General features: G+C 38.1%; 1 protein-coding gene and 1 pseudogene across 8 annotated transcripts in view; one reads left to right on the forward strand and one right to left on the reverse strand.

The window, feature by feature from the left end:
- The window catches only part of HORMAD2 (HORMA domain containing 2), a 95,771-nt gene that overhangs the window by 15,789 nt on the left and 66,317 nt on the right, over positions 1 to 13,665 (forward strand). For 7 of the 8 annotated variants that reach the window (XM_009234250.4, XM_054543316.2, XM_054543317.2 and 4 more), the window contains 3 exons: positions 2,357 to 2,498; positions 6,920 to 6,983; positions 7,873 to 7,909. In XM_009234250.4, coding sequence (XP_009232525.3) covers positions 2,357 to 2,498; positions 6,920 to 6,983; positions 7,873 to 7,909 — 243 coding nt within the window. Of the gene's footprint in view, positions 1 to 2,356; positions 2,499 to 6,919; positions 6,984 to 7,872; positions 7,910 to 13,665 lie in introns of those variants that run through there. The other variant, XM_054543321.2, reaches the window with a different exon arrangement.
- On the reverse strand, positions 8,566 to 8,880 carry LOC112130648 (large ribosomal subunit protein eL36-like; annotated as a pseudogene).

Genomic DNA, 13,665 nt, shown 5'->3' on the forward strand with positions numbered 1-13,665 from the left:
CACTCTGTCACCCAGGCTGGAGTGGTGCAACCTTGGCTCACTGTGATCTCTGCCTCCCGGGTTCAAGTGTTTCTCCTGCCTCAACCTCCCAAGTAGCTGGGATTACAGGCGCCTTTTACCACACCTGGCTAATTTTTGTATTTTTAGTAGAGACGGGGGTTTCACCAAGTTGGCCAGGCTGGTCTTGAACTCCTGACCTCAAGTGATCCGCCCACCCCAGCCTCCCAAAGTGCTGGGATTGCAGGTGTGAGCCACCACCCCTGGCCTCCTTGTGATTTTAATGCTCACTTCCCTGATAAAGTTTAAACACTTTTTCATTTGTTTATTGGTCATTTGGATATGCTCTTTTATAGTCTATTTTCACACAATTAGACACTTTTCTATTTGATTGTCTTTCTTAAAGAATTTTAGGAGTTCTTTATACATTCTGGATATGAGTCCTTTGTAAGACCTATGCTCTTAATAGTATATTAATGAATGAAGTTCTAAAGTTTAATATAGTCTGATTTTTAATGTTTAGAAAATACTTTAAAATTATAATGTATTGACACAACACCAGCTGGAATTCATGAGACATATTTTGTGCTTGGCTTAAAGAAAACAGCAAAAAGCAGCCTCACAGAATAATTATGACAAACAGATCAAATTTTTGTTTTTATGTTAATACATAAACACAGTAAACATTGTGTATACAATAAACATAGTATGTCAAACATACATTGAAATGATAATTTGAGATACCGGCACAACCTATCCATCAGCAAATATTCTATATGCAAGATGACTCTTGGTAGACACTCCTTACATACTGAAGCAAAAGTCACAAATTCGTATATCAGTCGCTCTCTTATCACATTCCTTTTATGGCACACTATTTCTTAAGGAAGACTATCTAATCATTTAAGAACAATGATTTAAGTTTGTTTACTATGTTATATATATATACACACATAAAATTTAGCAGGAAGCTATTCCTAGTATTGATACTTTTTATAGAACACTATGTGACATCTTACAGAAGCTTTGTGTTCCTCGGAGCTCTGGCTTAAGCAAAGCACAAAAGTATGGAAAAACATGGCAGTAGAATAGTAGATGAATAGCCACAATTCCACATAGCTAGACAGTAGAGTGCATGGGAGAGAATAAGGGAGTGTGGGCAGGGAGGAAGGGGTGCAAGATGAGGCAGGACAGCTAAACAAGAATAAGATTTTGACAGTTCTCAAATCCCACTCTAAGGTACTTAAACTCTATCCTGGATGAACACTGGCAGTATCGTGATAAGAGTTCTGTCCTTGAAAATTAATTCTGATGGCAATATGGAAGACAGGTTGAATAAAAGAATTGTTAGCAAAGAGATAAGGGGCTACTGCAGTAATCAAGGACAGAATTGAATATGTCCTCAGTCAAGCCAGTGGCAGTGAGAAAGGAGAAAATGGATTTGAGAACTCTTTTAGAGAGAATTAATAGAATTTAGTGGGGTACGAGGGAGAGAGAAGACAAAGATGAAGCTGCTTCTAGCCTGGATGACTGGAGTAGTGCTGATTCACTAGTCTGAGAATGAGACTTGGGATCAGGTTTTAGCCAGGGGTGGCAGAGATAAACTGAGTTTAAGGGATCTACGAAGTGGTTTAGGTGCAGATGTTCAGGAAATAAAAATATAGAACAGGGACTCAGAACAGAAATAGGGACCTGAATTCCTTTCTGTATAGGCTGTAGCTGAAGCTATGAAACTAGATGAGATTATTCAAGAAGACAGCTATAAAAGAGAAAAAGCCTGAAGACAGAATCCTGGTGGATAACCAATATTTAAAGAGCAGAACAACTGGAAAAAATAAAAGAGACTGAGACAGATATGTACGGATAGGTGAAAAAACAAAATAGTGTTATGGCACTTTGGAGAGGAAAAGAGAGTATGTGGGTAACAGTGTCAGATAATGTAAAGAAGTTACATATTATGAGGAATGAGAAGAGGTCAACTATAGGATTGTACTTGGTGACTTTGGAGAGAATAGTGTAGAAAGGAAAGGAGGAAAATCCAGATTGCAGTGGGGTCCGAGGAGTGTATGAGAGGAAAGAAGATTATATAATCATAGTAAAACTCCAGTTTCATGGATCATTATGAAATAAATTGTTTTAGTCTTGAATTACTTGGGTAATTGTTTCTGCCTTTCTGCTCTGCCTTGCCTATGAAGATCTAATTTAATGTAATATTCAAAGCGCTGTTTCTTTTTGATTACCTTCAAAGATATAAAATTTGAAGTCCTGAGAAATCTTTTCATCATATCTATGGTAATGATGTGCTAAACTGAATATATTAAAGAATACTAATCTTTTTTCACCTCCATTGTTTTTCCAGGAAACAGTTTTCCCATCCCAAATCACTAATGAGCATGAGTCACTGAAAATGGTGAAGAAACTTTTTGCTACTTCCATCTCATGTATAACATACCTAAGGGGCCTGTTTCCAGAGAGCTCTTATGGAGAACGCCATTTGGATGGTAAAGTTAAACTAACTAGTCTCTTTGGCTGTTGTAGCCCCTTTCTCTATTTAGCAGGAATAAACCTTTCACATCTCACAAAGTGTGCTAATTCCAACTTAAGAGCCTGTTCTTCAAGACCAATTTGCTAATCCATTTTCCATTTTAATTTTACTGTGTGTAGAGATTTTACTTATAGGAATTACTAGTTCCTGGCTAGACGCCAGGTGACAGATGGAAGAAAAAAGAAATCTGTTTGGACAAGTCCAGTATAAAAGCAACAGCTAGATCAAAATCTATTTGAATGCTGTAGATTTCCACTATTTTGTGCCTCAATTGAATTTATTCTTTAAGGTACACTTTGGCATTGAGGAAGTTCAAAGGAACCAGGTGAAAAACTTTTCTCCCTGTTAACATATATAAAAATACTGGGAAAAAAAAAGCCAAACTCACTTGTTGATTAACATGCATATTAAGATAATTATTATTCTAATCAGTTCTGGCCTTTTTCTCAATTGCCAGGTCTTCTACTTTCATTCCTTTTGTTTCAGTGCTCTTAAACTTATCATCTCATTGCCTTATATTACAAGCTGTTTCTGGCCCCTTTTTTTTCTTCTCTTATAAAAGCAAGTACCAGCCAGGCATGGTGGCTCATGCCTGTAATCCCAACACTTTGGGAGGCCGAGGTGAGTGGATCACCTGAGGTCAGGAGTTCAACACCAGCCTGGACAACATGGTGAAACACTGTCTCCACTAAAAATACAAAAATTAGTTGGGCATTATGCTGGGCGCCTGTAATCCCAGCTACTTGGGAGGCTGAGGCAGGAGAATCACTTGAACCCAGGAGACAGACATTGCAATGAGCCAAGATTGTGCCATTGCACTCCAGCCTGGGTGACAAGAGCAACACTTCATCTCAAAAAAACAAAAAACAAAAACCCAAGTACCTAGGACTCAAAAAGTTTTCAAAATCTTATTTGTTTAAAAAGCTGGATTGTGTATCGTGAAAATGGCCATACTGCCCAAAGTAAATTATAGATTCAATGTTATTCTCATCAAGCTACCATTGACTTTCTTCACAGAATTAGAAAAAACTACTTTAAATTTCATATGGAACCAAAAAGGAGCCCATATAGCCAAGACAATCCTAAGCAAAAAGAACAAAGCTGGAGGCATCATGCTACCTGACTTCAAACTATGCTACAAGGCTACAGTAACCAAAACAGCATGGTACTGCTACCAAAATAGATATATAGACCAATGGAACAGAACAGAGGCCTCAGAAATAACATCACACATCTACAACCATGTGATCTTTGAGAAACCTGACAAAAACAAGCATTGAGTAAAGGATTCCCTATTTAATAAATGGTGCTGGGAAAATTGGCTAGCCATACGCAGAAAACTGAAACTGGACCCCTTCCTTATACCTTATACAAAAATTAATTCAAGATGGATTAAAGACTTAAATGTAATACCTAAAACCATAAAAACCCTAGAAGAAAACCTAGGCAGTACCATTCAGGACATAGGCATGGGCAAAGACTTCATGACTAAAGCACCAAAAGCAATTGCAGCAAAAGCCAAAATAGACAAATGGGATCTAATTAAACTAAAGAGCTTCTGCACAGCAAAAGAAATTGTCATCAGAGTGAACAGGAAACATACAGAATGGGAGAAAATGTTTCCAATCTATCCATCTGACAAAGGTTTGATATCCAGAATCTACAAGGAACTTAAATTTACAAGAAAAAAAACAACCCCATCAAAAAGTGGGCAAAGGATATGAACAGACACTTCTCAAAAGAAGACATTTATGCAGCCAACAAACATATGAAAAAAAGCTCATCATCACTGGTCGTTAGAGAAATGCAAATCAAAACCACAATGAGATACCATCTCATGCCAGTTAGAACGGAAATCACTAAAAAGTCAGGAAACAACAGATGCTGGAGAGAATGTAGAGAAATAGGAATGCTTTTACACTGTTGGTGGGAGTGTAAATTAGTTCAACCATTGTGGAAGACAGTGTGGCAATTCCTCAAGGATATAGAACCAGAAATACCATTTGACCAAGCAATCCCATTACTGGGTATATACCCAAAGGATTATAAATCATTCTATTATAAAGACACATGCACACATAAGTTTATTGCAGCACTATTTACAATAGCAAAGACTTGGAACCTTCTCAAATGCCCATCAATGATAGACTGGATAAAGAAAATGTGGCACATATACATCATGGAAAACTATGCAGCCATGAAAAAGAATTAGTTCATGTCCTTTGTAGGAACATGGATGATGCTGGAAACCATCATTCTCAGCAAACTAACACAGGAACAGAAAACCAAACACTGCATGTTCTCACTCATAAGTGGGAGTTGAACAATGAGAACACATGGAAACAGGAAGGGGAACATCACACACTGGAGCCTGTCGGGGGGTAGGGGGCAAGGGAAGGAATAGCATTAGGACAAATACTTAATGCATGTGGGGCTTAAAACCTAGATGATGGGTTGATGGGTGCAGCAAACCACCATGGCACATGAACAAACCTGCACGTTCTGCACATGTATTCCAGAACTTAAAGTATTAAAAAAAAAAAAAAAGCTGGATTGTGAATCTTGTTGACTTGTCACTAAAATAGGAACTGTCATTTGGAAAATAAATATAGAGAGCTACAAGTTGCCTTGTAAGATGTTATTTTTCAAAATCTAATTTTAAATTTCTTACATCTGTATTTAGTGATACATTAGACTCATTTCAGTCTAATTCTCTTGGTTGGGCATGGTGGCTCAGGCTTGTAATCCAAAGTGTAACCATAACACTTTGAAAGGCAAGGTGGGCAGATTGCTTGAGCCTAGGAGTCCAAGACCAGCCTGAACAACACGGCGAAACCCTGTCTCTACAAAAAATACAAAAAATTAGCTGGCTATGGTGGTGAGTGCCTGTAATTCCAGCTACTCTGGAGGCTGAGGTGGGCGGATCATCTGAGCCTGGGGGGTTAAGGCTACAGTGAGCCGTGATTGCACCACTGAATTCCAGCCTGGATGATACAGTGAGACTCTGTCTCAAAAAAAATTATCGTAAGCAATGTAAGAGCATCAATAAAATGCATGTGTGCTATAAGCACATAAACATGATATTTGCAATCATGACAACCTCATTTGTATTATGACATCTTTTGGTCTATGAGATACAAACTTGTAATAGTGAATGTGTTTATATCTAACATATATTTGCAGTTTCCCCTCTTGTCTAGAACATAGAATTGAGAAAGACATATTTTTGATAAAAAGCACATATTGTGTGCCAGTCACTACCCTAGGCAATGGCAATGATACCATTCCCTATAGCTTTATTTTTTGTGACAGTAATTGTGGAAGTTTTATGTCTCCCTTTCAATGTTTGTTCTTAAAGTAATATACGTCATAAAAATGATTAATACTCCTGTGTCACTCTCTTGTAATTTCTGAATGTTATATCAACATGGGATAATTTTCATATCCCTCAATAGAGATACAGGTAACATCAATTTTAGTATAGGAAAACAATATGAAAAGGTGAAGTTGCTTATGCAAAATCACACATATATCAGTGATTGATCTTGGACTACTTTAAACCAAAACTCTATTTATTTTGAGAGGGAGTCTCATTTCATTGTCAGGGCTGGAGTGTGGCGGCATGATCATTACAGGATTACAGCTTCAACCTTCCAGGCTCAAGTGATCCTCCTGCCTCAGCTTCCTGAGTAGTTGGGACTATAGGCATGTGCCACTATGCCCAGATAATTTTTTTAATTATTTTTTTTAGAGGTGAGGTTTCACTAGGTTGCCCAGGCTGGTTTCAACATCCTAGGCTCAAGCAATCCTCCTGCCTCAGCCTCCCAAAGTGCTGGGATTACAGGTGTAAGCCACTATGCCCGGCCTAAACCCAAACTGTTAATATGATATTCCTATTCTTCTTAAGTATAAAAAGGTAGTTAGATTTCAGATAAAATAAATATTTGAGAATAATCCATGTGAAATTTTTTATTCCTTTCTTTTCATTGAGAGGGAGAGAAATAACAGGGAAATGACTGAGATTGAGGTGTATATTTTAAGTTGGTCAATGGAGATAGTCTTAATACTACCTCATACTTACTTAGAATTCTACAGAGGCAAAGAAGGGACAGGAATTGATTTTGGAGCCAACTCAGTTTTGCTACATTGTAGAAGGGGAAAACTCCTAACTGTAATTGAAATTGAGACTAAGCTACTTCTTAACATAGGATTTATTTTTAAAGTAGATGTTTAGAGATCCAAAATGTTTTTATAAGCTATAAAACTAAATAAATTACATAAATAAAATAGTTAAAGGAAATACCCTATTTAGCATGGACAATTTCAGTACAGCAGTCATTTAGTAGATAAAAATAGTCTGTGTTTCTGTTTTTGTAGACCTCAGTTTAAAAATCCTCCGAGAAGATAAAAAATGTCCTGGGTCACTGCATATTATCAGATGGTAAGTAATATAAATTCTATAAAAGTTGAACAACATTATTTTTATCATGGCTGAAATTACCCATAAGACTTTATTTAGTAAGATCATTTTTTAAAAAACCATTTCTTTCTTCTTTCCTACTTTCCCTCTTTCTTTTTTGTTTTTTTGATTTTTTTTTTTTTTTTTGAGATGGAGTCTCGTTCTGTCCCCCAGGCTGGAGTGCAGTGGCGTGATCTCGGCTCACTGCAACCTCTGCCTCCCAGGTTCAAGCAATTCTCCACCTCAGCCTCCCGGGTAGCTGGGACTACAGGTGCATGCCACCATGCTCAGCTAATTTTTGTATTTTTAGTAGAGACAGGGTTTCACCATGTTGGCCAGGATGGTCTCAATCTCTTGACCTCATGATCCAACCACCTTGGCCTCCCAAAGTGCTGGGACTACAGGCGTGAGCCACTGCCCTGGCCTACTTTCCCTCTTTCTTTTTAAAAATAATTTTCTAGGAATTTGTAAGAATTATTCAATATAATTTTAAGACACTGATTTTGCTTTGTTTTTGAAAGAAAATTGACTTGTATGAAAATAAAAACTGTGATAAAATATTAAATATATACACCTACTATGTACCCACAGAAATTTTAAAAATGGATAATTCATCATATGTGTGTCAGTATACTAAACATGGGATCCAAAAAAATTTGGTTCACTACCACAAAATTGCTCACTATTGATTATAAAGTTCTATCAACATATTAAAAGTTGCTGGAAGTTTAAAAAAATGATTAAATGGGAAAGGTAAGATGGTTATCAACTTAATGTACATCAAAGCAAAAAGCGCAAATGAATTCTGTACTTGGAATTTTTTTGGCTTTGCATGTGGTCCAATTGACATCAAACATTTATTTCTTGACAGGATTCAAGGTTGTTTTGATGCTTTGGAAAAGAGATACGTAAGAATGTTTTTAAACTTACACTGGAATCAAAGGCTTGTCTTTCATTCTTTAAAAAAAGAAATTAGACATTTATTTTGTTTTTGTGTTTAACAGTGTAAGTGTCTACATTTGCATCCATAAACTAATTTCTTGTTATCTTATGTCTTTATTGTCCTGTTGTTGTCTCCTTTGCATCAATTAGAAAGAAAACTCATTTTTCTCTTTTACATACTCATATTTTTTGACCACAGAGTTTCCTCTGAAGTCACTGGAAGAGATCCACAGGATGTGGGACAGGAGAGACAAGAATCTGGCATTTAGTGCATTGAACGTATTTAGAATAGTGATGATTCAATTTGCAGATATGAAAGGAAAAAATGGGCTTGAATAATTGGTTTTTATTCTGTCTTAGTTATTTTGGTAACTATATTTTGTTCATAAGTATAAACTATTTCCTTACAATAGCTAGTATTGTACCTCAAATTTAAAAAAAATACAGCTTAAATTTTAAGTGCATCTGATCTTTCATGCTGCCCAAGACAGCTATGAAGGGTGTACAAAATGGAGGCTCTAGTCCTAGTTGAAGAGACAAGATGTATATAAATGAAATTTCTTTTTCTTTTTTTTTCTGTGAAGCTTTTATTATGAGCAGAGGGCAGGGCAAGGCAGGGGGCTCAGTCCTTGGCAGCGGCTTTCCTTATGGTGGCCAGGACATTGTGCAGCTCCTCCTACTTCCTCTTGGTGTGGATGTGTGTTCCCACCTTTTTCTTGATGAACTTGAAGGCCCATTTGTCCTTGGAGACCTTGAGCTATTCCATGGGATGCTGCCCATACAGGGTGAAGCCACACACCTCTCAGATCATAACCCGCATGAACTTGGTGTGTTTGGTCAGGCACCTGCGATGGCAGCTGGGCCTGGGCTTGCTCACATTCTTGGTCACCTTGTGGCCCTTGTTGAGGCCCATGGCTGTAGGATAAAGCAGAGCCATGGCTGCTGCTCTCCAGTGACAGCCAAGGCCTGTAAGTATTTGAAATTTCTGCCACTGCTTTTCCCCATTTTCTCCATCTATGTCCTTTTTATTCCTCAATTCCTGTTCCTTTAAGAAATCTTGAGTTCAGGAAGCCTTACACTGGATTATTTAGCACATTCATACATTTCTATTTCCAGTGCACATTTGTTACTTATGATTTATTCAACACTGACCAGAGGGACCTAGGGATACAAAGATAAAGCAGAAGTGGGAAAGAGCTTGTAGACCATGGCAGAAGATAAGTGAATTCATATGCAGGGCTGATAATCAGCTGTTACATACTGACTCAGCTGTATCTGCTCTTAAAATATTGAAATATTTCTGTATTGAATGGTAAATAGCTACTTTTCTGAGACCTCATGTGGCTCCCCATCAATATCTTCCCCATCACCTTACAGTGTCTCTTTTGGGATCTCTCCAGAACACTCCAAAATCCAGTAACCAAAGGGTTAATATCTAGTCCAAGGGTTGCTTCCAGGAGGCCAGCTCTAGAGCCAAATTGGCATCCTTTCTGATTGGCCAGTATCTATGTCATATTGGGCTTTACATGTTTATTTATTAATTTTTTTGTGAGTGTGTGGCAGAGTCTTACTCTGTCACCCAGGCTGGAGTGCAGTGGCGCGAACTTGGCTCACTGCAACCTCCACCTCCCAGGTTCAAGCGATGCTCCTGCCTCAGACTCCTAAGTAGCTGAGATTACAGACATGCACCACCACACTCGGCTGATTTTTGTATTTTTAGTAAAGACGAGGTTTCACCATGTTGGCCAGACTTCTCTTGAACTCCTGATCTCAAGTGATCTGCCCAATGCAGCCTCCCAACATGCTGGGATTACAGACATGAACCATTGCACCCAGACTATATATTGATTTTTTATATCAATTTGATATTTTTATGTAAAAATATCAGAGATATTTCAATCACCCCTATAATGCTCATTAGAAAGTGATGCATGCCAAAAGAAAGATAATGATCATATGCAATAGGAAGTATGGGAAAGGAGGCACTATACCCTGTGAGAAACATGAGAGAAATCTTTTGAGAGAAAATAGCTTTTGAGCTTTGGAGGCCCTGAATATCTGGACAGATTGAGAGGGGGAGAAGGCCATCACTGTTATACTGAACAGTGCTCATTCATTCCCCTTCATCCATTCATTTAGCAGCATTTCCTGACTGTTCCTCATTGAGGGGCATTACAATCTAGTTAGAAGTTCAAGTTTTGGAGTCAGATGGTCTGAAGAATCCAGTTCTGTCACTTAACACCTGTGTGACCTTTGGCACGTAACCTACCTTTTGGTACCTTTGTTTCTTTGCATATAAGATGGGGATAATAATAGAATCCACTTGTTAAGGTTATTTGATAATTAAATGAGTTAATAATCTAAAGCAGTGGTTCGTTCTCAAACTTTAGCTTGCATCAGAATCACCTGGAGGACTTGTTAAAACACAGGTTGTCAAGCCTCACCTCAAAATTTCTGATGTAAGAATTTGCATTTCAGACAAATTACAAGTGATGCTCTTGACTGCTGGTCTAGGGACCATAATTTGAAAACCACTGATCTAAAATGTTTAGAACAATGCCTGGCACATAACAAATACTATGTATGTGTTAAACATTCATTCTTTATACATTGGCTATTTAATCTGTGCCAGACATTGTGCCTAAGCATTGGATGAGATAATAATGAGAGTAAAATGTGATTCCACTCCCAGGGAGGTCATGATATAATAGAGTCACTTCTTAAATAAAAAATTATAAGTATTACATGTACTAAAATAGCAGTATAATGTGCAAAGAGTATCTAGCTAGTTTGATAAATTTATTTTACTAAATGACTACCTGTATGACTGACTCAGTCAAAGTAACTTGTTTTGGAGAGATCAAAAGACAAAATTTTAGATAGATGACTTAGTTTCTTAAGTAAATAGTATTTATATTGTTTTCAGTTGTTAATCTTTTATAACTTTCCTCAGGTGATCTTGTAGCTGGTACAATATGTTTTAAAAGTAGTTTGAGGCCGAGCACAGTGGCTCACACCTGTAATCCCAGCACTTTGGGAGGCTGAGACGGGTAGATCTCTTGAACCCAGGAGTTTGAGACCAGCCTGGGCAACATGGTGACACCCTGTCTCTACTATAAATACAAAAAATTAGCTGAGTATGGTGGCTTGTGCCTATAATCCCAGCTACTCGAGAGGCTGAGGCAGGAGAATTGCTTGAACCTAGGAGGCAGAGGTTGCAGTGAGCTGAGACCATGCCACTGCACTCCAGCCTGGGTAACAGAGTGAAACTTCATCTCAAATAAATAAATAAATAAATAAATAAATAAATAAATAAATAAAAATAGTTTGAGTAAAATCAAATTTGAGTATCTAGAGATCTTGAAAGATGTTCCCCTGTAAGAGCATGATTATTTCTAGTTATGAAATTTTGTGTGATTTTTTTTTTTTGAGACTGAGTCTCGCTCTATTGCCCAGGTTGGAGTGCAGTGGCGTGATCTCGGCTGACTGCAACCTCTGCCTCCCAAGTTCAAGCGATTCTTCTGCCTCAGCCTCCCAAGTAGCTGGGACTACAGGCACGTGCCACCACGCCTTGCTAATTTTTGTATTTTTAAAGTAGAGATGGGGTTTCAATTTTGGGTGATTTTTATACTTATTTTGTACTTTATATTATGCTTGAATTCTTTAACATAAGTACATATCACTGTTGTAGATAATTATTGTAAAAAAAGAGACTATATTGTATATAGCTACCTAGCTTGTTTCCTTATTCCCATTCTCAATTCCTCACCATTCCAACCCACTGTCCACACTGCATACTTTCAGAAACCCAAGCCTGATCATGTCATTCTTTTGCCTAAAAATTTTCCACAGCTTTTAAAATAAAGTTCAGAGTCCTTCACATGGTCTGCAAGGCCTGTATGATCCCTATCTTCCTGTCCAGGGCATCACTGTCATTCCCATGTTCAAGCTACACAAACAATCTAGAACATGCCAAGCTCCTTTTACCTTTGCATATATTGTTCCTCTTGCCTGGAAACTTCTCTCCCCTGCCCCATACACCTTGCCTGGCTAACTCCAATTTATCTTTCAAGTCTCAGCTTAAATATTTACTTCCCTAGGGAGGCCCTCCCTGACACCCTCCTCCCTAGCCTAGATGGTGCCTTTATTTTATGTTCTCATAGCATCCCATGCTGCTTCTTCATAGCAATGAACACGATGTTAATGATGTAGCTATCTTTGCTATTTTTTTGTTGTTTAATGTTGTTCTCTCCTGCTAGTCTGAATGTTCCCTGAGATTGGGACCATGTCTATTTTTTAATGAATGCATAAATAAATGAACTCAATTAATTAATGTATGAGTTTATATGCAGTAATCAAAATGGCCACACAGTGGCAGTAAAGTTTTAGTCCTTTGATATGAAATTATGGTTCTGAAATTTTTTTCTTTTCTTTTCTCTCTCTTTCCTTCTCTCGCTCTCTTTCCCTCCCTCCCTCCTTCTTTCCTTCCTTCCTTCCTTTCTTCCTTTCTTCCTTTTCTTCCTTTCTCTCTTTCTTTCCTTCCCTTCCCCCCCTCCCTCCCTCCTTCCTTCCTTCCTTCCTTTCTTCTTTTTTTTTTGGAGTCTCTGTTGCCCAGGCTGGAGTGCAGTGGTGTGGTCTTGGCTCACTGCAACCTCTGCCTCCCGGGTTCAAGTGATTCTCCTGCCTCAGCCTCCCGAGTAGCTGGGATTACAGGCTCCTGCCACTAAGCCTGGCTAATTTTTTGTATTTTTAGTAGAGACAGGGTTTCACTATGTCGGCCATGCTGGTCTTGAACTCCTGACCTTGTGATCCACTGGCCTCAGGCTCCCAAAGTGCTGGGATTACAGGCGTGAACCACCATGCCCAGCCCTCTCTTTCTTTCTTATAGGGTTTCAGTCTGTTGCTTAGGCTGGAGTGCATTGGCACAATCATGGCTCACTGCAGCCTCAACTTCCAGGCCTCAAACAATCCTCCTGCCTCAGCCTCCCAAGTAGCTAGGACCACAAGTGTGCACCACTATGCCTAGCTAATTATTTACTTTTTGTAGAGATGGCATCTTACCATGTTTCCCAGGCTGGCTTTGAACTCCTGGGTTCAAATGATCCGCCCACCTTGGGCTCCCAAAGTGCTGGGATTACAGGCAAGAATCACTGTGCCTGGCCTGAAATTTTCTGATTTGTATTCTAGTTTTTAAAAACAATTATCATTGGCTTGATTATATTTCTGTATCTATATGTTACTCTTTCAAGCAGATAATCTGTTCATAGTAGTGTATATGTAGAGAGGACAAGGACTTTATAGACATATGTTTTTACTTTAGTAGATTAGTTTCAAATGGGACACTTTTTGAGGTACTTGTTGCATATTTAATTATTTAGTAATAATGAATTATTTTGTATACCTTTTGCCTCTAGAACTAGAATATAACTTTTTGAGGGTAGGGATAGTTATCTTTTTTGTGTCCCTCTCCTCTCTAGCAGAGCCCTGTGTACATAATGGACTCTCACTTGAATGAGTGAATAGTTACTACAGTTGGCCCTCCATGTATCAGAGCATTCTACCTCCACAGATTCAACCAACTGGAAAATATTTAGAAAACATAACAGTACAACAATAAAAAATAACACAAAAAATACAGTGTGACAAGTATTTATATAGCAGTTACATGGTATTAAGTATTATAAGTAATCTAGAAATGATTTAAAATACAGTTGAACTCATT

Source organism: Pongo abelii, chromosome 23 (genome assembly GCF_028885655.2).
Source record: "Pongo abelii isolate AG06213 chromosome 23, NHGRI_mPonAbe1-v2.0_pri, whole genome shotgun sequence".
NCBI lineage: Eukaryota > Metazoa > Chordata > Mammalia > Primates > Hominidae > Pongo > Pongo abelii.